The sequence below is a fragment of the Rhinolophus sinicus genome, linkage group LG02, assembly GCF_036562045.2.
Source record: "Rhinolophus sinicus isolate RSC01 linkage group LG02, ASM3656204v1, whole genome shotgun sequence".
In the NCBI taxonomy this organism is placed as follows: Eukaryota; Metazoa; Chordata; class Mammalia; order Chiroptera; family Rhinolophidae; genus Rhinolophus; species Rhinolophus sinicus.
Window position 1 is genome coordinate 112,444,828 of NC_133752.1, and position 27,579 is coordinate 112,472,406.

Below are 27,579 nucleotides of genomic sequence, written 5' to 3' on the forward strand. Positions count from 1 at the left end.
CGCTTTTGAAGGGCCTCAGCACTTCATCCCCTTGGGGTGAGTCCTTAGCACTGAGCTAAGGACTATCAGACCCAGAAGATGTATGTGGCCCAGGCCTGGCCCAGAGATGAATCTCCCTGGGGTCTTTTTCCAACCTCGGACTGACTCCCTCCTCCCCACACCTCTGTTTATCCCTTTGGAAGTGGGAGGAAGAGAGAGGGAGGATGCTTCCTGCTCCCTCCTCCTTCCCTGGCCGTCACACCAGAGATACTAGTGGTAATGAGAGTCGACTGATGGAGGACAGGGCCCCTTCAATGCCTGGCAACTGGGACGGGAACTCCTGGGCTGAGCTGACCCTACCTTGCCCACACTAGCCAGCAGCTGAAGGCCTGAGACCTGGTCGTCATGGCTCAGCCAGAATTCCGCGTTGTCATCTGCAGCAATGGCAAACTGGATTGTCCCTGGGCGGGGGGAGGAGGGAAAGTCCAGGTAAGAGCAAGAAGGACATGAGCGTGAGGGCTGAGGGCCTGTGTTATATAGCAGTGATTCTCTCAGGGGCTCGGTGTGTGGCTTCCCTCATGTACAGGAGGGTTTCTCCATCCTGGGAGACACTGTGAAGATGGGAAGACTAGAGAGAGGCGAACTAGTTCCAGATTCTTCAACTCAGGGAGTGAAGGGACAGCCTGGGGGTGGCAGTGGGGGCTGGATGAGCCCTCACTGTGACTCAATTTCCCCTCTCCTCATGATGTACTAACGAGGTCCTAGTGCAAACTGATTTCTCAGCTACAGGCTTATGCTCTCCGGGTCCCCTAAAGAACTCTGAAGCAGGAAGCAGAAGGGCAGGACTTTGGGGCTGGCCTCACCATCGGTGAAGGGGTGCAGGTAGCCAAAGATGCGGAGGCCATAGTTGGTCCATTTAGGGGATACAGCCAGCTTCCTCAGGGTTGTGCGGATCTATGCCAAGAAAGGGGAAGGAAACTGTTACCCAGAAGAGGGAAGAGGGAAGCCAAGAAACTGGTCCACTCAGGGCTGGTAGGAAGACACAGACAGATGAGACAGGGGGAGCGGGCACGGTTGGTATGGATTGTAGACAACATTTCCACTCCCACTTGCTTCTTTGTCCAGTGAGCTCATACAGGGCACAATGAGCATAACTCTGTGTGGCCCTGGGTATATAATATAATAACTATATTATAATATAATATTATAACTAGATTATGAGCTACAATAGAGTCCGAGCTGAAATGATGCAGAGGATGGAAAGAGATTGCGGGAACCTCCGGAAAGGGAACAAGGCACACACTGTGGGCAGAGGGAAGAATGGCCCACATGATAAAGGAAAGAAAAGTAACCAGGAAAAAAGCAAGGAGAGATGAGGAAGACAGAAAATGGGGGAGATGAGAGACAGGAGCGGGCAGAGGGAGATTAGAGGAGACGGTGTGGAGGCAGGAAGGAGGGGCGGGCTCACAGGCACTCACATGGGGGTACAGCGGGAAGTGGAGGTTCCTCCTCAACTGCTGGATGGAACTGCCACACCAGTCTTCAAACACATGTAGGTTGGCACGGCCCCGGAACTGTGCGGGCAGAGAAGCAAGCGGGTGACAGTGAGCCCCCCCAACCTGCCCCGCAGCTTGAGGCGGCTGGGTGGAGACAGAGCCGTAGGCCCTGCAGCCCCCCAGCTCAGTGATCCTCACTGGTGAAGGTCGCGGCCCACGTCAGGCCCATTCCCATCCTTGGCACCCGCAGCTTCTTTCGGAAACCTCATCCCCATGGCCTGGCCATGAGACCTGGGTCTGTTTTTCTGGCCATGCACGCGTGCACACACACTCACATACTCCCGGCTCTTTCCACGCAGGAAGGGGGCTGGTTTGCACTTCCCAGGCAAGGGGGAGTAACAGCCATGACAGGATGGCAGAGATGACAGAGGGAACTGGAAGGAGGCGCCAAGCTGGGGTTTCAGCTAAAGATTTGCTCTCCTCCCCTCCCCTTCCCCTAAGGCCTAATAAGAGGAAAGCTCCACAGCTGTCTGCTGGTGAAACCTTATCTACCCAGTGGTCTCCATGCTTGGGGCTCCTCTTGTGGGGAAGCAGCTGGGAAAGCTGCAGGAGGTCTCTGGGGGCCCCTCCAGCAGACCGACCCCCTACTGCTCTCAGGAGCTCAAAGTCTCACTCAGCCCAGGCCTCGCCTGGATAACCACCCAGGTGCCTAGGGCTTCAGGGCAGCCCTGGGAAGGCAAGAGCAAGAGGCCTGTATTATTCTCTCTCCTCCTTGGCAGAGGGATTGGTGGGGCACAGGGCTAGGCACGGAGGCCTGGAACAGAGGGCCCCCCTTCAGAATAAAGGATGAAGGCAGCAGCAAGCACTGAGTGCGTGGAGGCCTGGAGCCTGAGGAGGGAGGGTAAGCATGGGGATACTGTCCCAATTTATCCTGACAAAGAGTTTCAGATTACTGGTCTTGGTTCTTTTCTCCTCCCCTCCCCCAGAGCTTAATATCCAGGTTGTGGGAGGTAGGACCTCAATTACTCCACACAAATAGGCCCTGCCCTCCCCTCCCCATTGTGGTCCATCAGATATCAAAATCTGAGCTGCCCTTAGGAAAACACAGGAGGAAAGGACCCCCCAACTGGAAGCTCAGATAGAAGGAAGTGACATAAGGTCTCCAGCAAGAGATCTGGAGGGAGGAGGTACGGTGAGGGGAGAGCACATGGGGTGGGGGAGAATGCCTCAACAGGAATGCCAAAGGTCTGAGATGGGGTGGGTCGGGTGGGCACAGGCCCCAGCTCTGGGGAAACACTCCCCCACGGCTGGATCCTGAAAAGACCCAGGAGAGCCTTTACTCCCCATCCCTTTTCAAGTAGGCCTTTCCAGGGTATGCTGGCCTGGTCAAGGCTAGGAATGTAGGGCCTTGGGAAGCAGCCATCACTCCCAAGAATATGAGTGGGGGACTGGGACGGGTGGGAGCGAGAATGTGGGCTGGGTAGGTGGGGGGCGGGCTAAGGCTTCTTGGAAGGAAAGAATGGGTACATTGTACTACTTCTGGAAAAATTCCTTAAGTCCTGTTTATAAGACTTAGTTGTCTCCTGCCAATGGCCTCCTCACTGCCCCTTCCTGGGACTTTCAGGGCAGTGTGCTCAGATCCACAACAAACGCAGAGGGAGGGCATGCCACCGGAGAAGTCTGTTGTGTTCAGCTAGGAGGCCAGAGGCCATGGCGGTTTGGGCAGGGAAAGGAGGGAAGGAGGGAGGCGCAGGGCTGGCTGCTGCCCGCCTCCCTCTCATGGCCTCGCAGGAGATGCTGCAGAAAATGACAGGTGGGGGAGTGCAGGAAGAGGACTACCCATCTCCTTGGAGGTCTAGGCCTCACTCAGCATTAAGCTAGCCCTTATCCACGCTTCACCCACCCTCACACTCTTGGTGGGAGGGTCTCTCAGCGACCAGTGGGCGCTGTCTTTCTCCCCAGGCCCAGCCTGGCAACCCCACCAGGATTTGTGTCCCTCCAAGTTTTGGATACCTTGTATCTGGCAGAGATGTGAACACCATTTGCCCACTTTCCATTGTCCAGCAGCAGCTAAGGCCCAGGGAAGGGCACTAGTAACTCCCATTGCCAGACCACATTCATGGCCTAAGACGGATTTGGAATTTACATGTAGTGTAGAAAATAGCTGTTAGAACTCTCTCATTTTAGAAGTGAGATTATTGAGGACCAGAGAGGCAAACGGACTTCCCAAGGACCCACAGTAATGAACCCTATAGAAGTGGGGAGGGTGCCTTGGAGAATGGGTGCAGGAGGGTGAGGCGAGCCTGGTGGGTCCTTGCACAGGAACGTCCATGACGCTGCCTCTGCCAGGCCTCCCTGGGCTTGTCAGGCCTGCAGCAGAGACTCCAACTGGATTGAAGCGTCTCCCCCTCCACTAGCTCTTCACACTGCCTGAAGAGCTGTTTTTCTAAAGCACAGACCTGATCATATCACTCTGCTGCTCAGGAGATTCCCAGAAGATTTCAGAACAAAACCTCACCCTGGCACAACTGTCTTACCTTCCCAGCCTCACCTCACACCACTCCCTGTCACACAACTATACTCCACCCACAGCAAACTCCTTCACCTCTCCATGCCGTATAAATACTATTTCCTTCTTAGAGGGCCCTTTCCTCTCCTCCCCACTTGGCAAACTCCGGCTCATCCTTCAAGGCTCTTCTCAAGTCTTTCTCTCTGAGGCCTTCTCCCTCCTCAGTGTTCCCTGCATATCTTAGTTACGTGAATGAAGAAAAGCCTGGAGAAGCTAGGCCCAGAATCATACATTCCTTCATTTACTCTGTAAGCACTGAGTGACTGCTTTGTACCAGGTAAGGATGAAAAGAGAGGTGGTGCTCAAAGGAGAGAGACAGTGTTACCATGCCAGGGGCTACTGCAGAGGGCGGAAGGCAGGAGGCGGAGCAGTGAGCTCTCCCTCCAGGAGAAGTCTGAAGCCTCACTTTACTGACGCTCCCGCGGTGCCATGATGCTGCTCTATCAGACTCACAACAACTCACACAACAGCACAGATGGCTGCTGGCTCCCCCCATGGGGCAGCTAGGCCTTGCCTGGGAAGAGCACAGAAGGCTGAACACAGCAGGCCAATGAGGTCACTCGTCCCTATATACCAGAACCCTGCTCAGAGTTCCTACATACTCGAGCCACTCTTTTTTTCTTTTTCCCCCTTATTCCGCCTCCGCCCACCCCCTCCAGTTCAAGTGGTTGTTTCTCGGTCTAGCTGTGTCCCACAGCAGCACATAGCAGCCCACCGCAGCTCATGCCGACCTCCGGGGGCTCAGGCAGCCCAGCTCCAGGGAGAGCCGTTGTTCACAATCTTAGCTGTAGAGGGCGCAGCTCACTGGCCCATGTGGGAATCAAACAGGCAAACTGGGTGTTAGGAGCACGGTGCTCCAACCACCTGAGCCACCGGGCCGGCCCTCAAGCCACTCTTGATTCCTTGTTCATATCTGTCCTCCAGGGAGCTCTGCTTTGGAATTTGGAGCTCCAGACTACAGGAAGATAAGAAGCAGCTCAGGATTTGAGGAAAGGGCCAAAGACCCGTTGGGTAAAATCCTAAAGGATGAAATTCCCCACCTAAACAGATGGTTTGTAAATGAACAGCGATGCCACTTGTATCTCACCAAGGTGACCAAAGTATGAGATGGTGTTTCCGGGTTCTGAACAAAGTCTGATCCACACAAAAACGTGTACACAAACATTTACAGTGGCATTATTCATGATAACCAAAAAGCACAAACAACCCAAAAATCCATCTATCGAGGTATGGATAAATAAAACGGGGTACATCCACACAGTAGAATATTATTCAGCAGTATAAGAAATGGAAGCACTGACACATGCTACAACATGGATGAGCCTTGAAAATGTTATGCTAAGTGAAAGCAGCCAGACACAAATGGACACATAGTGTATGATTCCATTTATATGAAATATTCAGAACATGCAAATCTAGAGAGACAGAAAGTACATTAGTGCTTTTAAATGGGTGAATTATATGGTATATGAATTATATCCCAATAAAACTGTAACAAAAAAAGGGGAAAGCCTGAGAAGGAATATGCATCCCAGCCCTCTCCTCACAAGACACCACCCTTCCCAAAGCCCATATCACATGATCCATGAAAACTCTGACTTGTTTTGATCTGATTTTGTTTCTTTCTTATAACTTTCGGTTTTCTGGGGGAAGCATCTTGAATAGCAGAGAGTGTTTTTGGCCAATGGACCCATATATTGACTGGTAAATGAATAACTTGGCATTGAGATTTGTACATAAGTGGGGTTTGCTAATTGGTGTCTTAGATTTGGTTTGATATGAACAGTTTTTAAGGGCAATTGCCCCATGAAGCCCAGCTCCCCCAGCCATCTCTCTCTGACACTCCAAGTAGAATGCCTAAGATTCTTTTGCTTCCCAGGCTGACTTCTGGCCTCAGAGATGCTGAGCTGCCAGCCAAAGGCTGGGGCAGGGAGACAGTCAAAGAAGAGACCATCATCAGCCTTCTTATGTTCTGTGCTTGCTCACCTACAGAGCAGAGCTGTGTCTACCTTCAGTGAGTCAGTTAACTCATTACCTGAAAAGTGGGGATAACAGTACAACCTGATAGCCACTGGCAGCTGGTACATGTTCAATAAATGATGTCTCATTAACCTGAGCATTCTTTGCCCAAACTACATGTCGGAAGGCAGGAGACAGGTACGGAGATAGGAAAAGAGAGGTCCTCTTGGGCTAGAAGAGAGTTGGAACCACTGTTCAGCTGTGGGACTGTCTATGTTAGTTATTTAACCTTTCAGGGTCTTATTTATTTTCTTTGTTAGTAAAATAAGAGTGGATCAGCGAGTCCCTGAAGATCCATGAAGACTGTAATGGGGGTTTTGTAAGCTACTTTTCATATTGAAAAAAAAACAGTCAGTGGAAATCAGGCATTTACCACGAAAAGGCCATACACACTTACTAAAAGATCAATTATTTCTTTAAAAAGTTAATCCTATTTTAATCTTATTATTTGTTCACTGTTTTCATTTTATATATATAGTTCAATCCTTAATTGGCCAAAAAAGTGGGGAAGTTATGATTAATAAATGCAGAATGTTATGTAGTTTTAATCTTTCAAAATAATTGCTTCAAGAAAAGTGATCCAAAAAGAAAAGAAAAATGACCCAATCACCATATATTGCAAAAACATCTCCAAGTAACAAACAGTTTATATTGCTAGTTGATAAACTAATTTATAAACATTTTATGTAATTTATGAATTTATATTGCTAATTTATGAACAGAAAATGAAAATAACCCAATGAAAAACAGGCAAAAGATACAAATATGCAATCCAAAAAGAAGAAATACAGTGGTATATATAAGCATATGAAAAGATTAATTTAAAAAATGATCCGAAATGTGCTCAAAGGAGAGAAGGTTGGATCACTGGACCCAATGGTCTGTAAGGCACCTTCTTTTCAAAATACCATTTCCAGGTGGGGTGGGGCCTAATTACCTGATGATGTCACCTAGTACTTTGTGCCAGTGTTGCAATCCATCCTCCCTCAGGGCTTTAAACAAAGGCAGTTTAACCTAATCCTAACGTCACATTTATCATGATGATGCCGCCTCCTTCACTCCTGCCCACAATAAATGGGTGGATTGGAAATAAAATCACCCAGGCTAAAGGGATGAATCAGTGATAGGTGTGGATAAAGCCAATGGGCTGGCCAGTACCACCCAGCCCAGAAAAGTCATCTACATCCACAGGCCGCAGGACTAAGAGACACTGGGTGGTGGACAAGTTGTAAAATATGAAGCCCAAATTCAAAATGTTCACCCCCAAAGCACCACGGTACTATGACATCTTGGCAAAAGCATTCACTCAAGGTAATCTTGAGCGGGTTAATTCACTTCCCTAAGCCTCAGTTTCTTGATCAAATAAAACGAATCAAATCCTATATAAATAATAGATAGCAAGGTGGGCATGACAAGTTTTATTCACACGTGTAACTGCTTTTTTTCACACGTGTAAAAGCAGTTTTCCTCCAAGTGTATGTTCCTTAAAACACTAGTTTCATAAACTGTTAATAGTGGTTTCATGGAAAAAAGCAATTCAGGAGGCAAATAACTTTGGTACATGCTGAGCTAAACCAAGTTAAACAGATCACGGCAGAACTTCTCAGACACTTTCATGTGCTGATGTGTATTTCCAAGAATGCAGTATGTAGCTTTTAAACCTTATTTAACAATGGGCTCCTTTCTTCTTGGAATATCTTAGGGGACTTAAGGGTTCAAGGAAAACAGTTTGGAAAGCCTGTTTCTAAGATCGGGGATTGGCACGGACGTGAATATCGTTCCCTGAGCCTTGTTTTTCTCACATATACAATGAGGATAGTGATGCTACCCTACAGGGTCATAAAGCTCATACGGGATGATACACAAAGCCTGGCACACAGTAGGCCCATAGCAAATGTTACTTCTCCTTTAAGGAAGAAAACTAATTTTCTTTTTTCAAATTGGGTAAAAAAATTTTATAATAACCACTGGAAGAAAATTTTCTGTGGTCTTTGGAATTATCTGTGAAAGCTATTTTTTAACCGCCTCAAAGACCAGGGAGAGCAGAAAGTCCCTTACCTCTGAAAGCCAGGGGACAGGCTTATTCCACTTCAGGTAGCTCCTGTTACTGCTCCCACCTCGCTCAAAGTCTTGGTCCTGGCAGAAGAGTGAAGAATGAACTCGGTGGGAATATTAGGGTGGGAATAGGACTTGGGTCCCTTGAAAGTACCTCTGGGGAAGTAGAGGGTCACGAGCCACAGCCCAGCTGCCAGGAAGCGTATCCACCTCAGGGACACTCCATTTATCACTCATACTCTATCCCTCAGCAAAATACCACCTTACAGTTTCTTTAATGCATACTCCTGAAGTTCTCTTACTTTCCTGAATTTTCTGTCTTCCCATTTGGAAGAGGCTTTTTTCTAATTAGATCAGGTTCTCCTGAGGGCAAAGACCTTGCATCACCTTCCTCTATACCCGCCGCACCAGGACTCTGCCCAGATTTGTCACTTATTTGTCCTAACAAGTGGGAGCCCCTTGGGGGACACCCCTATGGTGCAGGTGCACAGGTTCAGTCTGGTTATTGTCCAGTCTTGGGGACCCATATCTCTTCTAGGCTCTGAGAGGTTCAACCTCAGGGCTCCAGGCTGAATTGGATCCCAATTCCCCTGACCCCCAACCCCCAGCTGCTCCTGCCTCACTAGGGACCATTGGTCCAAGAAACACTATAGGGAAAACGTTCCATTACCAGTCTGTCCCCCAGCTATTTTCAGGGAAGGGGGCCCATCTACTGCAGCATCTCTGACTCTTAGCAGCGAGCATCTGGGATCATAACCAAAGTACCAGCCCCATCTTCATGCTGGCAAGAGGCGGGACGGGATGGTGCTGCCCCAAGCCCGATGCTGCTGTTGGAGACGGAGGGCATGTGCCTGGACTCGGACATGGGCACCTTGAAGCAAGTGACGAAGGCTTTGAGGAGCGCAGGACGGGCGTCTCTCCCCACCCACCCGGGAAATACAGTGATGCCAGGCTGTCATTCCAAGGACTCTTTCCCCTCTGCATCTCTTACACAGAAAAGCGGAGGTTTCTCTTAAGGCTGTAAGGACGGGCAGCTGAGGCCCTGCCACATACCTGGGGGCCCAGCCTCTGGGGCCGGTAGAACTGGAGATTTGGATCCACGGCTGGAATGTTTCTGCTGGCCAGAGCCTTGGCCAGTTCTCTCCAGCTGCCATACCCTATGGAAACGAAAGAAGAAGAGAGGAGCAAGGTCAACATCACCTGAAGACCTCATAAATCTGTAACATTTGGGGAGAATAATAGAGGTCATCATCTTCCTTTCTGCTGCCCCACACCCCTCTTCATATGGGGGGTATGAAGTGTGAGTGGTGGTGTTGGGAGATAGTTACAACCTTGGCCAAAGTCAACTGGGCAGAGAGAGAGGAAATGAGCTCATATCCCATTAGAATTTGCTGTTTTCAGAGAAGGAGCCAGTGAGTAACCCAGTACCGGCTGATTCTTCCCTAGTTCTCTTGAGACTAATTTCTCCCTGAAGCTGTTGTGGGGAAATGGATGTTAAAGGCAGTGGAACTAAGCTTTCCCCTGCACACGTTCCCTTTCCTTCAAGCCCAGGGAGACCATGGGGCGTCTGGTTGAGGAGTCCTCCTGCTACCCAACATTAATCAGAGTTGCTGGATAGAAGCAGAGCTGGGGGAGGCAGGAAAAGGTGCACCTGAGACTTGGTGTGTGTCAAACAAATTTATAAACCCCTGGAGATATAAGATTCAAGGCCTAGATATTCCTGGATTGATCTGGAGGCTGTGTGACTACTGATGTCTATAACTTGAGGGGTCTGGAACGGGGTGGCTTACACACCGCTGCGAAGGCTAAAAGCCAAACGATGAAGAAAGGGGTATGGGAAACTGTTGGGTACACTCATTCACAACCAAGCCAAGAGGTAAGGAGCTATGCAGAGTGTTAGGGTAGGGGGAAATCAGAGTACAGTGGTTGCACGGCTATTTGGTGGGGAGGGGGGAGAGCCTCCTACATGTCAATGGGACTGCTTGGGCATGACTGTTAGACTATGTGGAACCAAACCACGTCAGCCATAAACTGGAATCACAGACTATCAGGAGCTGGAAGGGGCTTTCAAGATCATCTAGCCCTCACTTCAGATGAGAAAAATGGGAGCCTGCCTGGTCAAATGCCTTATCTAGGCTCATTTAGCAAGTTGTGACAAGGCTAAGACTAGAACCCAAGTGTTCAGGCGGATTTCCACTGAGCTGCTGCTTTCCCTCCAACAGCTCCATCTTCACGCCCCTATAATCCCACAGTGGACACGGCACACCGGAGTCAGACTGACGTCTCATCCCTGGGAGCCAATAGCTGACTGAAAGCAGAATTGTCACAGGAACCTCTGTGCAAACACCAGCAATCACAGACAGCCAACCAGACACAAAGGAAAGAGCACAGCTCACAAATATAGGCCCACAGAAGGTGGACCTCAACGTTTTGCATGAGTGTTCATATAACTGGCTCTAGGAGAGATTAGAATGGGGTGGGGGGTGCTTTGCTTACTGTCTTAGCTTTGTGTGGCCTTTTAGAGTTTACTAAACACCTTCCAGGAATGATCTCACATGAGCCTTACAAGAATCTACGAGATAGGCCAGGTCTGATTACCCCCATTTTACAGATGGGGAAAGAGAAGCCCAGAGTTTAAAGTCACAGAGTTCGCTGTTTCGAAGCCAGAATTAGAACAGCCCGGATCAGAACAGAGAGCCTCTCTGTCTCACAAGCCAGCATGTTCTCATTCCGCCTACATTTGCTCCTGTGGGCACTTCTTGGCACAGACGTTGAGGAGTCCTGGGGGGCAGAGGCCTCAGCTGGGGACCCGTGCCTTTGGGTTTCTGCACAGACGTTAAACCTCTGCTCGCGTTATGTTTATAAGAACTTCTGTGGGTTTACCCCTCTGCCATCAAGGTCTCTCCTGTTTCCATGGCGGGCCAGCTGACAGTCAGAATCGTTCATGCAGGGGGTGCTCTGGGGAAGCAGGGTTCTGGGGCCAGTGGAAGGAGGCGAGGATTTGAGAGTGAGGCAGAAAGAGAACAAATACTCCCAGCCCTATACACCCTGCATTTCTGAATGAGCTCAGGGCAAAGTGGTTTGTTTACCTGCGAATCCCAACTCAGCCACATCTAATGTTAACAGCCCCATTCCTTCCCAAGCCCGAGGAGCTGCGGGCTAGTGGTTGGGGCCTCAGGTGCCCAGGTGACAAATAAGTCACACTGTGGGGGGGGGGGAGGGCAGAGCCCTGCCTTGCTTCTGCCTCTGAATGGTTGGGCCATCTCTTCCTTGACCTCACGCTTATGACTAAAAACTGTCTACTTCCAGACAAAGTAGTGAGGAAAGAATACTAAAAATGCTGTTTCCCCTATCATGGGAGCTACAGTGTCTCTTAGATGCACATTCCTTCACATGACTAGTTTTCAATTCCAGCCAGATTCTTACGACTCTTGGAAATCACAGCAAAGGTCAGACACTTACCCTAAGTTTAATGAACTAGCCCTGTAGATCTTCAGCATGTCTTGTCCTGGCACTTGCTGGAAGTGACAGCGACTCTCTCTAAACCTGAAGATAGGCTCCCCTGACGCCTCACCCTCGGGCCCCATCTGTGGCCTGCCTAGCCTAGTTTTTAGAAAGACTCCTGTTAAGTCTGTTTAGCAAGAGTCCCCCTACCCTTGATGTCTCCTTTTAGTCATTTTCTACCCACCGACCCCCTCATTCTGCTGCTTGGCTGTAAATACCCAGCTGCCTTTGTTGTATTCAGAACTGAGCTCAGCTCTAGCCTGAAGTCTCTCCCATATTGTGACAGTACTGAACAAAATCTGTCTGTATCACCTTTAACTAGTGTCCAGCTCTATTTCTCTTTAAAAGAAAGGAAGAGGGAGGGGGGTCTCAGTGAACAAAAACAAACCTACTGTGGGGCAAGGGAGATCAGCGAGGTTAAACCTAAGCATGCCCTGACCCTGGGTCACAGGTGAGTTGGGGTGGCTTTGAAATACCTGGATAGTCAACAGCTCAGTCCAGCCTTCAGTAATTTAAAGAGTAGGAAATTTGCTTTGCAAACTTCACAATACAGTAGAAAGATAAGCAAGGTTTTGGAGTAAGAAAGGTCAAATTGTACAGCTACCACTTAGAAACAGTGACTGCTTGAACAAGTAATTTAACCTCTTTGGCCTCTGTGTATTCCTCCGGATGGTGGGGATAAAAACACCTGCCCCATAGGACCACTGTGAGGACTAAATTATGTGTGTCAGACCTAGTGGGGTGTCTGACACACGCAGTGAATACTCAGTAAGCATTCCTTCCCCCTAACAATTCCTGACTTTGGGGTTTTGGACTTAGGAGTCTATAGATGTGAGTGCTAGCCCCTTTAGAATTCTACAAACTGCAAATGGCCAGTAGCTCTCTCACTGTCTTCTTTCTGTGCTTATGGACCAGAGAAGCAAGTGGACTGTGGGCCAGCAGTGACTCGGTGGTGCCGGAGCAATAGATAACACTTCCTGTGTTTCACGGATACTGCTTTCTGTTCCTCCATCCACATCCATCCATCCCCCCCACCACGCATGCGCGCACACACATGTACTATTCACTGAGTGCATGTGAGGAGTCAGACGCTGTGCTAAGCATTTGGTGTTCCCTTTTCCCTTGTCTTTTCCTTCGTGTTAACCCTGCCAGTGGATACACAGGCACTGCTTAGCCCCCTAGGGGAACTTGGAGCTAAAGAATGAGCTGATTTAACTATTAACGTTTGTCACTTGCCCTCTAGTAAGTGAACTCCTCATGCTCCTGGCCAGACCTCTCCTCCCAGAGTGCCAGCTGCCAGGGCCTGTTTCTCCTGCAACAGGTGTCACATTTGTCCAGGAGACAGACACCCCGATCTCAGGTGACAGATAAAGCACCACCATGGGCCTCACACTCTGCCCTCACAAAGCTGGGCTATCATATTCACCATCGGTGGGAACTTCGCCAACACCCCTTGTCTGTGCAGTGTGGACTCTTCAAAGGCCTGGAGACGTCCATTTTGGGTCTCTGGTGAAAATATGGCATATGTAGATGTGTTGGGGCCTTTTCTCAAAGACTCTCACATGCATTATTTCACTGCATCCTCACAACCTCCCTGTGAACTGTTGTCATCTCCATGTTAGAGATGAAGAAACAGAGGTGAAGTCATCAGCCCAAAGTCACAGAGTGAATACGATAATCCAGGTAAAGGACTTAGTGCCTGCAACATAAAAAGCACATAACACATTGCAGCTTATTTTATTATTAGTTGCAATGTGACAGAGCCAAAACTCGCATTCCTTTCTCCTGACCTCTGGTTTGATTCTCTAGCTGATACGTCATGTGATCAACACCGACATTCACACCAGGAAGAAAGGGAGTCCCTCGCTGCTCAGGCAGATTTGGGATTGTGAAGGTACAGCCGACACGACTTGTTGATGCATTGGCTATGGGGAGAGGAATGAGGAATGGTTTGAAGATTCTGACATGGCCAGTTGGAAGGCTGGAGTTGCCATTTACTAAGATGGGGAGCCTAGGCTGGGGTGTCAACAGGAGAGGTGGACCTGAGAATAATGCCTGAAAGAGAAGTGGAAGCACTGGGGGTGGGGGTATCCAGCAGGCAGAGGCAATGGAAATGGTATTTCTGAAACGCCATCTCCAGCCGTGGGGCAGGGCTCCTGAGCTAAAACACACTTTGCAAGAAGGGAAGGACTGACACCTCCTGGGCCACGGGAACGTGGGGCTGAGGAAGAGCCCAGTAGGGCTGGCTGCACAGGCTCCACCAGGTGTCAAGGACTCAAAGATCCAGGGAGGACAATTTGCTAAGAAGCCCAGTGTCTGTACAGAGCAAAGGAGATGAAATTCAGAGCAGCTGAACAGAGCTGAACAGAGACAGAGCCCTTGTCCCTTAGAGAACAAGAGGTTGGCGGGGGAACAGGAGGTTGTGACACCCAGGGCATCGTTCCACAAATGCCAGGAACCAGCACCGAGTCCCAGGACGAAAAAAGCAGGAACTGTGACTCTGACCTTGGAGCACACTCGAGGGTCAGTCATGCATTCTCAGTGGAACAAAGCTGCTATGGCTAGAAACCAGTAGGGCCTGGACCCCTCCAGGAACCTGACGTGGCACAGACAGCCAGGGATGAAGCCAGGGACAGTCACCTGGTTGGGAGTCTCTAAGACAAACCCAAAGCTCCAACAGCTACGTGGCTTAACCAGCCCCTAACACCCCGGGGAACTTGATGCAGGAGAAATAATTACTAATGTAACCTTAACAGTTAACATTTATGTGTCAGGCATATATACACTTATGTTTATATTAAATGAAATACAGATGATTTTATTTAACACAACAACCCTACAGGAAAACAAGGCTTAGAGGTTAAAATCTTGCTGAAAGTCACAAAGGTAGTAAGTGACAGAGGCTAGTATTTGAACCCAGGACAAAAGCCTGTGTCCTTAATTCCATTACTCTCTATCGAATATACTTGAGAATTTTTGTCCACCTCTACATCACTGTCATTAATACTTGTGTCAGGTACTCATTTAGTCACCAGTCTGTCCCTTCCCATCTTTCCCCAATTACCTCTCAACTCGCCCACCCAACACCTGCCACACACACACACAAACACACATACCCTCCAGATTACTCTACATTGGCCACTGATGTTCTCCGAAACGCAAGAGGAAGTATGGAGACCCACATATCTCAAAACAGCTAGAAAATTGGACATGAAAGCATCTGGCATAGGCCTGCCAGAAACCCTCTTTCTGGTTTTTGAGCCTCTTTCTTCTCAACCTGCAGATGAACAATCCAGCCATGTGTGAGAGAGAGCAGGGGTTGGCCCAGAGAAGGATTATGTGTGGTTTGGGCAACTCCATCTCACTCGCCCTCACAGCACAGGTGTCAGGGGTGGGGTGGGTGGGGCAAGGAGAAGGAGAGAGGTGGGATTCCAAGGTCTCCCTAGCTACTCTTTGATGAGCAGAAGACAGATATAGGTAGGGCTCTGATGAGCCTCTCCCCCAAAAAATCTGTCCCCCAAGCTGCTGCTGCTCAGAGCCAGGCTCAGGAACCAGAACAGCCAGCCAGCTAGCTCCTTGCCAAGCTAGCACCTGAGCTGCTGTAATGGTTGTGGCTGTGGGCAGGTCGAGACCTGCCAGTAAGACACAAGGAAGGGTACCTATGGCCCTGATGGGTGCCGCCTAAAGGAGACCCAAAAGAGGGCACCAGAGCTGTGCCGGGTATGTACTTGTTTCAGCCCTGCTATCAGTGTTGCCTGCTCACCCAACATACAGACTCAAGGATAAAACTTTAAGGTGGAGATAAGGAGAGGAGATAAGAGGCTAATGCTCATTTGAGCCTGCTGCCGCTGCTTTGGGAAATAAGTCTGTCTATACTCAGCCCAGCTTAGTGACTTTCCATTCCCCGGCCATGGATTTGGTGAGTAGAGGCCCCAGAAGGTTTGGCGAGGCTCTGAGGATATTGTCATCATCACTATCATCATTACAAATACCAGACAAAAAACAAAAACAATCCCCACAACATGGAAGCCGCCATTTACTAGGCAGTGTTATGACAGAATAATTATAGCCACAAACAGTTCTAGCCGAGGGGAATTTTGACTGAAGACCCTTGATGAAATGGGATGGTTTCAGGCAAATCTAGAGGTAACAGAGTTCCGGATTTCTAAAATTGGCCCATGCCCATGGAAGAGGTGCTTTCATCATCTGGTCAACCTACACAAGGCCCACTTAGGAGTTTTTAGGGTCCTTCCAAACCCCATAGGCTCGTCTTTCCAGTCTTCTTTTTAGATTGGGACAGACACGCTTCGGAAAGTGGAGGAAGATGTGGGACGATCTTTTCCTTCCTGGAGTCTTCAAAGAGGAATTTCAGTGGTTGTCAGAGTAAGGAATCAGCAGGTTGGGAAAGGTAAATAAATGAATCAACCCCCAGGCACTTATTGAGCACTTGTTGTAGACTTAGTACTGTGCTAACTGCTGCGATAGACAGAGGTGCCAACAGAGACGTTCAGCTCCATCCATTCCCAGGAGCAGTTAGTTAGGGTGGATGTCACAGTACACAAAAGGGCCAACATGTCTGTGGACTCCTATGTGCTGTGGCATTCACACCCGTGCCCACCTGCAGGGATGCAAGCAGTTCTGCTCTATGTAACGGGAAGGTGCACATCAGACACGGGGCTAACTGGATGCTAATGATGTGATGTTACGAGAGGATTTTCCAGACTTGCAGGGACCTCAGGCAAAATGCACTGCAAGCATGTCCTGGGATGAGGCAACTGGTCTTCAGGGTCCCAGAGAGTTCGGGAGAAACAGCACAGGTGCAGGAAAGCCCTGATTCCTTCGGATGGCATCGGCGCAGTTTAGCAGGATTCCTCAGCAGGACGCACGTGAAGTGTGGCGTTGCCCATGGAAGCTCTGAGGGTTTGGAGCCGTGGGGGGACAGCAGCCTAGAACCCAAAAGTCAATGCTCTTTCTTCCACCACTTTTCAGGTGGAAGGAGGGAGCAGTGGAGGCCCAAGGTCCCAGGAGCACCCTCTCCCAGCTAGAGCAGGTGGCTACACCCAACTCATGGGAGAGGGTGGTTTCCAGTTATACTTCTTAGAGGACTGTCAGGAACAGATGCGGTTACAGAAAGAAACAGTAGGAACCAGAAGGAAGAAAACCGAAAATTGGAAAAAAGACCAGAGGAGGCAAAGGACAAAGTTTGGAGAATGTGGCTTTGAAAGAGAGAAAAGAGAGCATCACCTAGCCAGTTAATGAGACCGAAGGGGAAAAGTGGGAAATATTTGATAACAACCATGTTAATTATGAAGACTGTGGGGTGACTACAGTAAAAAGCCAGAAGGGTCCTGGGCAGGGAACAACACTGTTTACAAAGCCCTCCTCCATACATTAACGCTTAACCCACTAACAGGTTAGTACCATGTGCATTTAACAGAGGATAACCACAGCAGCTAACATGTGTGTATTTGCCTAGGCCGGTCAGCGTGCTAAGCACCTGACATGCATTGTCTCATTTAATCTTTGTTTTCTTTTTTCTTTTAATAAATCTTATTGGGGAATACTAGGGGACAGTGTGTTTCCCCAGGGCCAATCAGATCCAAGTCGTTGTCCTTCAATCTAGTGGTGGAGGGCGAAGCTCAGTCCCAAGTCCAGTCGCCATTTTCAATCTTTAGTTGCAGGGGGCGCAGCCCACCATCCCACGCGGGAATTGAAACGGCAACCTTGTTGTTGAGAGCTCGTGCTCTACCCAACTGAGCCATCCAGCCACCCTTCCAGAAGCTCAGCGGCAGCTCATTGCCTTCAATCTAGTTGTGGAGTGTGCAGCTCACTGGCCCATGTAGGAATCGAACCAGCAACCCTGTTGTTCAGAGCTCCCACTCTAACCAACTGACCCATCCGGCCACCCCTGTCTCATTTAATCTTAATAACAATCCTTTTAGGTAGGTATTAATATTACTCCCATTTTACGGATGAGAAAACTGAGGCCCTGAGCAGGTAGGAGGGTACTTACCTGCCTAATACCTCACAACCTCTAGATATTAGAGCTGAAATTTTCAAGCACTTATCACTTGACTCGTTTTTGTTTTGTTTTTTTAATTCTTAAGTGTCTTACACAGACCCATTTGTTTGTTGAAAGAAAAAGCAGTGGAATCCAAGGGAATCAGGAAGAACTAGGGGCCCTGAGGCTAGGAAAGTTTTCTGGGGCCACACAGGAACCAGGTTTGAGCCAGAAGCCAGAAGCCATAGCCTCCCAGCCCTCTCTCCATCTGATATCCCCTCTTAAAACAACTCGCTTTTTTAAGCATCTTATGGAGCCCCTTCTCTTTTCTGCATCAGGCTTGAAAACAAATAAGATCCATTTTCTGATCTGAAGGGCTGCCAGCTGCTAGATTTGTGAGGTCTGATGAAGGGGAGTTGCCAAAGCCAAGCTGAGGCTGTTGTAACCTGTTCTTGGGCAGGAGGCAATGAACAGGACAGGGCAGGCGTGCAGGACAGTAACAGCTCTCCAAGCCAGGAATGTGGGCTCTCTGCTTTCCTCCTTCCCACTAAATACTATTTTAACGGAACTTCAAGGGTTAGACCACATCAAGGGTCGAGACCTGAGTTATACGTTAGCCCCTATCCCTGAGTCAGCCATCCCACCACAATCCATTCAATGTTTTTACATCAGACCTCTTTCATATTCCTGGTCTCATTCTTATTTTTATCCCAACCTCATGAGTTATTTCCATTTTGCCGCTGGGAACACAGAGACCCACAGGAAACCAGTTTTAAGGCCACGCTGGTTTTCGGCACAAGGCTCAGGGCATCACGGCACAGGATTCACTGTGGCTGCTGGAGTTAAGTGGACTACCAAGGGAGCATCTGGGGAGGCCTCTGACTGAGCCCAATATGGGGAAAAGCTAAAAATTAGCACTGTGCTGGCAGGAGCTAGGTCTCATTCTGAGTGTGTTCCCACTGTATAAATCAATTGAAATTATCCACTTCAACACATCCCAGCTTCAGACACGGGTTCAATTACCCGGGCCTGCTTTTATATTCCCAAATGAGGCACTTGATGCATCTGGAATGAATGAGTCGATAAATGAGTGAATGACAAGGAGGGTTACATGAGAGGCCTGGCACGTTTCTCATCATAGAACTGATTAGGTGTCTTCTGGCCACAACTCTGGACTAGAGACTGAATGAACGACAGACACTGACCCTAATATTCTGAAACGTCCCCACCAGACGAAGGCTATCTCAGCACCATGTGGCCCTCACAATGGCACAGACGTCACAGTCACAACCCAGAGCTGCCTCTCAGGAAGCTCTTTCTTTAGGGCACTCTTGCTTATTCTAGTTTTGTTTAACTTAATTTCTAGGTGTATGTGTGTGTGTGTTAAAATATAATGAACATAAAATTTACCATCTTAACCATTTCTAAGTACACAGTTCAGTAGCATAAGTACATTCACACAGTTGTGTAACCATCGCCACCATCCAGCTCCAGAATAAACTGAAACTCTACACCCATTAAATAATAACTCCCCATGTCTCTCCCCACCAAGGCTTTGGCAACTGCCATTCTACTTTCTGTCTCTGTGTATCTGACTCTGCTAGATACCCGAGATAAGCAGAATCCTACGCTATTTGGCCTTTTGGGTCCGGCTTATTTCACAGTATGAAGTCCTTCTGGTTCATCTGTGTGGTAGCAAGTGTCAGAACTTTTGCCCTTTTCAAGGCTGAGCCACATTCCCCTGGATGGGTAGGCCACACTTTGCTTCCCCATTCACCCGTCGATGGACACAAGGGTTGTTTCCACCTTTTCGCTACTGTGAATAAGCTGCTATGAACGTGGGTGTACAAGTCTGTTGAGTCCCTGCGTTCCCTTTTTTTGATAGGGCACTCTCGTTTAAACTGCTAAACTTTGCCCATTCTTCCAGAGATAAAAGCAGGAGCTGGGAGGGGAGGAGGGGAGGAGGAGACAGGCTGCTGTCTTCATAGTAGAGACATGGTGGCAGGAAGTCTGGGGGACAGCAGGGGGCAGTGAGAGAAGGAGCAGTGCTGGGTGGGTGGGATCAGGTTGGAGCATCCCAGCCAAGAAGGGAAGAGCAAAAGCAGAACTTCTGAGTGAGCCCACGGGAAGGCTTTCCCCAGGGATAGTGATGTCCTAGTGAACTAGCCTGTTTGGAAAGGAGCCGTTTCCACATATCCCAGCTTCAGAGAGACGTTTCAGATATGTGGGCCCCTGGAAAGTGCAGCGCGGTGCGGATAGCGTCCACACGCTGTCAGTCCCTGTCCTTAAGGAGACAGGCACAGAAGCACAGGGAACGCCTGTGGGGCCTTTCAGTGCAATCTGCTACACGGCAACATCAACCTGGGAGGGCAGGACCATCTCCCCTCACACACAGACCGCCAGGACAGTCTGCCAGTTGTGTGATGTGCGGAAGGAGCACATATCTGTCAGTGAAGGCTGGGCGCTAAAAACAAAAACTGGAAAAACAGGTCCTTGACTACAGTTTGCTGCAGTTAGAACCACGGCCCCCCCTTCCTCCCTCCCTTCCTCCTTTCTTTTCTTTTCTTCCCTCTTTCCTTCCTTCCTTCCTTTCTCTCGCTCTCCCTCTTTCCCTCCCTTCCTTCCTTCCTTCTTTCTTCCCTCCCCCATCCCTCTCTTCCTTTCTAACTTACGCAAAAGATAATTGAGAAAAACTACAGTGCAGCTCACAGAAACAAAGCAAGAACCTTGCAGCCAGGCCCCAGAAAAGGCCGAGAACCAGGTCTGCGATTGGAATCTCAGCAGCCAGCCCATGACTCACCTCCAAACACCTCTGTGTGTCTCTGCTCAGAATGCAAATCCCCAGGAAAGACAGTCTGAGTGGCCTTAGCTTGGGTCATGGGTCCCCATGGTGGTGGAAGAGTGGGGCTTACTTCAGGAATGCCAGTGAGATTCCTGCCGCTCAATCACAATGGGAGGGAGAGGTGGTTTTATCATGGGGACTTTCTGAGTCTTCTATGCAAAAGTAGCTCAACTCTGAATAATTGACAGTTCTTCCTAAAACAAAAGTGGGACATACCGGAGAGCCAATATAGTTTTAAAGAAGGGGCACATAAAATGCAGATATAGCTGAAAATATTAAAGACACGGACTCACAGAGTTAGTTCTGTAATACTTAAGAGACTTACAGACCATGTGGAGATGCGAGAGCTAGAACATCCTTAGGAAAAGGGAGTTCCAGACTCACGCAGACAGACAACGCTCAAAACACATTTCTTAGGACCAATGAGGTGAATCAATCATCTGTCAGAGTATTTGAAGATGATACTCCATCAATTCATTTTAAGCTTGGTTTAAAAAAAAAAAAGTTAAGAACTGTCGTAGCCTAGCGAGCTTAGAACTCATCGTTGCAAACCCCCACATTGTGCATATTAGAACCTGAAGGCTCGAAGACTGGGGTCACTGTCTGAGGTCACCAAGCAAGTCAGAGGCAGGGCCAGGACAGATCCCAGGTCACCTCTCTTCTGGTTCAGGCTGCCGTTCAGACCACATAACTAACCTGCTCATGTGTGAGACTGCTCCCGGGTTATCAGGAGTGCTCAGGCAGCATTTTATAGTTTGGAATCCTAGGGCTAAGCATAGCCCCTCTTGTGGAAACAGAGTCGGTGTCTAAAGAGACAGTCTGCAGGGCAAGTTTCTCTGGGTATCTGAAAGCCTGCCAGTTTGGGCCCAGGTCAGTTCTTACTCTAGAATCTATTATTCCTTAAAGGAAGGCTTCTGAGTTCTTGGGAAGCAAAGCTGTGTCACACACTCCTTTGCCCCTGCCCCGCCCCCCCACCTTTAGCCACAGCTTTAAATATGGAAGGCATTCAATACATGACTACATCATTGAAATACCACCTTTTATTGTTTTTACTACATTTTGTTCTCTAAGCACGTTTATTAAAAAATTATTTAATCTACATACATGGAAATATCCACAAGCACATTAAATACTCCTTTGCCACACTATCTATTAACATTCTACATGGAAGAAAAAACACCCTTTTCTCTGGGATAATAACCACTTTTTAAAACACAAACAAATGCTAAGTATACTTGAGAATAGAGAGAAATTTAGACTCAGTGGGAAAGAAGCTAAGTTGGAGCACCAGTAGCTGATACCATTTATGTTGGTTTTCTACCTTCACAAATAAGAATCTGCCCATTTGACTGCAGTGTGATTGTTAAAACATCTCCTTTGGGTCACAATACCACAGGGTAATCTCTGCCGGTCTACTCTTCCCTTCACAAATGCAGTGAAATGTTGACTCCTAGGATGGTTGATGAAACTACTTAGTGTAAGGTTTATATCCCACACAGTCAAAACACAAGCTCTGTGTCTAGAGGCAAAAGTGCAATAAATAGAAACGTGAAATCTGATTAAGTTAACTGGTTATTTGACGTGTCAGTGACCATGTTTTCTGAACCCGAAATCAGGATATGTGGGCTAACCAAGACAACAGAATGTCTGAAACGATTCATCTTTCCTGGAAACCCAGGCGAAGCAGTCACATTGTTTATGCGACACTAAATGATCAGTTTCATAGATCTCTACTGTCCCTAGCCTCACCAAGTTTGCCAAAGTCGCTGGTGAAATGACCGGCGGGGCCTGATCTATACAACTCTTATCCAGCACATATAGCCCGTATAGCTAGAACCACTCATATCGCTGGGTTAACAGAATGTTGGCTAAAGAGGCACAAATAGTTCAACAGGATAAAAGTTCACTCCAAGACCCTCTATCCCATGCCCGGCCCCCACCCTCCCCAACAATTTCTTCCACCACTCTCTTTCCCCTGAGCCAGCAGGCTGATCCAAGTCTACCACCATGCCTGACAGAAGTGACAGCTGGCACGAAGCGGGGACAGCACAGAATCATTGCTGGGTCAAATACAGTTTGAAATTCCCCCACCCAGAAGACATATGGAAGTGGTGGGAAGCCCAGAAAATGAAAGTGACTGACTAACCTTGCAAAGCCAAGAAAATTTTCCAGGTAAACTTCCCTAGAATTATCACAAGAACTACTGAAAGCTGAGTGAGTAGCTCGGCTCTATGCCCTTTTTGCCAAGACTGAGCTAAGAAGCAACCTGAATTTGTACGCTTGATTTGGCTTAAAGGACCTCAGGGAACCAACAAATCCACGAGGTCTTGGGAAACAAAAAGGAACTCAAGGACAGCTAAAGAGATGAGCCGATAAAAACTGCTTCCGAAATTGGACAAATTCCTCTAACCCTTGTCGAAAAACAGAGAAAGTAAAGACAGCATGCCTTGGAGAAGGAATCCGTGTACAAGAAAGCGCCACAGATGAAAAGCAGGAGGGAGACCTACTACCACTGAGGCGCACGTGCGGCTAACAGCTTAATATTTCAATCTTTCTGATCTGTGTAACTCTCGTTTTACCCGTGTGATACCTAAATGGTTTCTGGAACTTTCTGCTACCTGGAGTACTTGAGAAGACAAGTGAGGCACAGAGAACTTAGATTATTTTTTGGCTTCCTAAGCATAAACTTTGATATTCAATGACCTGTGATAGCGGTCGGCATCCTAGTAATACATAAAACCTTTGGGACTCTATTAACTGTTTAGTATTCCCAGGTCTTAGGGGAATGTTTTCCATTTTTCAAAGAGCCTGTTGTGGCCAATTTGTAGAGTAAGATGCAAATACTCCCTGGAGTGGGCTGACGCCCCGAGCTACATTTCCCTGGAGTTCACCGCCATCCAAAACAGGTACAGGCCTCTCACAAAGACTGCACAGTCTGTTCTTTATTTTGAATTGGCTTCTTGGGTCAGTTTATTAGCGCTCTGATGGTTGCACTAAATGGCTCATAGTGGGAAGAAAGCTTTAAAAGAGAGACTTGTGAAATTAAAGAGAAAGTTGCATAAGCAGTCAATTAACTACATTTATTGAATATCTAGTACGTATACATAGCTGCTTTGCCTGGCTCTGGGCGGGTGATCGATCAAACATTGTGTCAGAACCAGCTTCCAACAAGAAATATCTGGAGGGCTGGCCCAGAGGTTCAGGTGGTTGGAGCGCCGTGCTCCTAACACCAATGCTGCCAGTTTGATACCCACATGGGCCAGTGAGCTGCACCCTCTACAACTACGATTGTGAACAATGGCTCTTCCAGGAGCTGGGCTGCCATGAGCAACTGGAGGTTGGCATGAGCTGCCGTGGGCTACTGTGTGCTACTGTGGGCTACTGTGTGCTGCCACGAGCAGCTGGTGGCCAGCGTAAGTGGCCGGCAGCTGGCGAGAGCTGCCGTGAGCTGCTGTGAGTGGCCGACCAGCGACCGACTGCCTCAGCCGGGGCGGGGGGGGTGCGGGGAGCGCCAGGCTCATAATACCAGCATGGGCCAGGGAGCTGGGTCCTACACAACTAGACTGAGAAACAACGGCTTGAACCGGAGTGGGGGGAGGCAGGAAGGCGGAAGAAAGGGGGGGGGAAAATAAATATGTGGAACTGAATCCCAGCCCTTAGACTTGCTACATATGTGTGAAACTTTCAGCAAGCTCCTTAACCTCTCAGCTACCACCTGCCATCAATCAGTTGGAGAGAGGAATTAGGCCCATGAGTGAACTAAACTAACATCTGTGTCATGCAGACCAGCAACAGACAGCTAGCTCCTTTAGTATTCATTGTACTAGTTCTTTACACATGGACAGGCATTTTATATTCGTTATTTCCAATGCATGATTACCCTGTAAGGTATTACTCTCCCCAATCTCCCAATAATAAAACAGGTTTAAAGAATTTACAGGCTTTGCTCAAGATCCCATAAATGGCCAAACTGGGATTCAAACTGTTTGGTTCCAAAGTCCACAGTCTTCCCACTGCTGCCCAGTTAATCCTCATGGGAACCCTGTGAAGCCAATACTGCGGAGACCCGTTTACGGTAAAGAAATGGAGGCTGAGGAACCAGCCCAGCGCAGGAAGGCAGGCACAGCGGACAGCTCCGCCATCGCTATTTGCATGTCTGGGCTGGATTTCCACCCTAGGTCTGTCTCGCATCCTGTGCTGTTTCCACGACATAACTCTGCTTCATGCATGCAGGGTGGGCTTGGTAACATGACATGGTACACAAAGAAGCACTAAATAAGGTCCTGGTATTCAGAGAAGAGGATCCCGGTGGTCAGGGAAGCCCTCATAATGAAGCAGGTCTAGAGTAGGTATTTGGGAAGTAGGTGGAGTGGCTGGAAAAGAGATGGATGCTATTAACAGTGGCATCATTCATTCATTCAGCAAGTGCCTACCATCTGCTGGGCATAACAAACAAAACGTGTGGGGAGAAGACAGTTTTTATACACATGCACACATAATATGTCACGTGGTAATAAGCGCTATTAAGAAAAATGATGCCGGGTAAGAGAGAGTGATGGGCTGGGGGTCTGGGAAGGGAAGTAAGTCACTGCCCCCAAGGAGACCTAGATTTTACAGGACAACCTGGATTGTTTCCATCTGCCCACCCCAAACTCCGTGCAGGCACCTGCCTTTGTCCCCTGACTGGAAGCCAGAAGCTTTTTTTCGAGAATAAAAGTAGCATATGAACACTACCCTCCCGCCCCACTATCACGGAGTACAGACGTTTATCAAGCACAGAGCTGTGGTCCCTGGTATTACCCTCTTGCCCGACAGGCCACTCCTCACTCCTTTGGCTACAAGCTTACCTTTACCGGCTGGATAACTTCTCTTCCCTTGCTGCACCCCCACCCTCGCTAATCTCATCTGGTTCTTTGGAACACCATTGTATGTGGATGGCTTCCCTAGTTTCAGCCTTGACCACTCCCTGAACTCCAAGTTTAGATATCTAGTTTACTCACTCACCCCCTCACTTGGAGATTTGAGTGGCATCTCAAACTTAACAGGTCTACAACCAAACTCTGGATTTTTCCTGCCAAACCTGCTCTCCTCCCCATCTCCTCATATTAGTGAATGGCAACTCCAGCCTTCCAACTGCCCAGGTCAGAAATCTTTGAATTATTGATTCTCCTTCCCCATAGCCAATCCATCAGCAGGTCCCGTCAGCTGTCACTTCAAAAGCTATCCAACATCTGACTGTTCCTGACTCCTCCCCGTCCTGGCCACCATCTCTCATTAGTCTCTATGCTCCTGCCCTCACACCCTACAGTCTGGCAGCAGGAGTGACCCCAGGCCATGTCCATCCCCTGCTGGAAACCCTGCAACGCCTTCCCAGCTCACGCAGAGCACAGCCCCAGCCACGTCCTTGTGATCACCTGTGAGTAAGGTTTGTTGGGACAGACCTAGTTTACGCTGGTTGTCCTGGCAACGTTCCTAATATCACCCAGTTTCCCTACCAAAAGTGCCCAATTTTGGCCAATAAATGATATGGTCACTACTAATGATGCCTCACAGATTAAATTCTTGCCCTGGTCTCATCTCCTGTTTCTTTATCATCATCTTGCTCCAGCTCCACTGATTTCCTTGCTGTTCTTCCAACATGCCAGGCACGCCACACTTCCTCTCCCGAAACACTTTCCTCAAATGTGTACACAGCCCACTTGCTCTGTGCACTCAAGTCTCTGCTAAGGTCAGAGGCCTTTCCTCTTCATCCTATCCACAACAGCACGCTCTCACCCCACATTATTTTTCTTAATAGCACTGATTACCACGTGACATATTATGTGTGCATGTGTATAAAAACTGTCTTCTCCCCACACGTTTTGTTTGTTCTGCCCAGCAGATGGTGGGCACTTGCTGAATGACTGATGTCACTTAACAGCATCCATCTCATTTCACACAATGGTTAAGAGGAACAAGTCTAGAGTCAGTGTCACGGTATCTAGCTATGTAATCTTAACCTCTAAGCCTCAGTTTTCTTCTCTAAAATAGTGACATTAGTAGGAGTTACCTTATGGAGTTATTATGAGGATCAAATGAGGAGTGGATTAGAGCAAGTGCTCAATAATACTGGAGGTAGTAATAAAAATTATAATGAGTTAACACATTTAGCATTTACTATGTGCAAGGCAGTGTGCTAAATTAAACATTTTACAAATATTACCTCATTTAATTCTCATAAAAACGCTTTGAGGTGGGTACTATTATAGTCTCCATTTTACAGATAAGGACATGAAATTCAGAGAGGTTAAGTAACTTGCCCAAAGCCACGCAGCTTGTAAGTGTACCCAAGGTCTCTGGTTCCAGTGTCTGTTCGTATCCACTACTCTGCTTTAACTACCAACTCTTCCTATACATGGTTCTATTTGTTTCCTAAAAAGTCCAAGTTCACCACAGCCAGTGAACTACAGAGACATATATTTTTAAAAGTATATCCTCTCCTTCTATACCTCCCCACCATAACTAATGTTAACAGTTAAGCAAACTCCCATACCTCTCTACTTGCTCACACACTAGAATTTATCAGTTTTTCATTTTAAACAATACGTTCATTTTACATATATTACTCTGGAACTTGTTTTTCTCACTCACATTTTTATGAACATTTCTCTAGCTCAAAATAGAATTTTTAAAAAATAGCTGCAATAATATTCCACGGTATAGTTATTATAGCACAATTTAGCAAACACTTTTCCTATTGATGGATATTCAATTGTTTCCAAACAATGTACAGCTGCTATGATTTCTATAGATGAAGTTCCGAAGTGAGATTGTGAGGTAGAGTATATTTTTTAAATTTCAGTAATTAACAAATTACTTTCCAAAAAGTTCTGAAAACAATTCACATTGTCACCAGCATTATTTAAGTGTCTTTTTCCAGGCAAGTTCATCAGCACCACATATTAATCTTCAAAAATTTGCCCGTCTCATGGGAGTATATGTTTTTAAAACATAAATGGGCTTACAGTATACACATTATCCTGCAACTTGCCTTATTACCTCAACAATGTCATGGTCACCTTTTCAATCAATTAAAATTTTTGCTGTTTATGTCATGAAATTCACCTCTGTGACT

At 47.9% G+C, this 27,579-nt stretch overlaps 1 protein-coding gene across 1 annotated transcript in view; it reads right to left on the reverse strand.

The window, feature by feature from the left end:
• B4GALNT3 (beta-1,4-N-acetyl-galactosaminyltransferase 3) overlaps positions 1–27,579 on the reverse strand; it is an 89,502-nt gene that overhangs the window by 16,266 nt on the left and 45,657 nt on the right. Inside the window, exons 2-6 of the mRNA XM_019711334.2 lie at positions 9,172–9,275; positions 8,122–8,199; positions 1,458–1,553; positions 843–933; positions 340–440 (exon numbers count right to left, since the gene is read on the reverse strand). Coding sequence (XP_019566893.2) covers positions 340–440; positions 843–933; positions 1,458–1,553; positions 8,122–8,199; positions 9,172–9,275 — 470 coding nt within the window. The remainder of the gene's footprint in view (positions 1–339; positions 441–842; positions 934–1,457; positions 1,554–8,121; positions 8,200–9,171; positions 9,276–27,579) is intronic.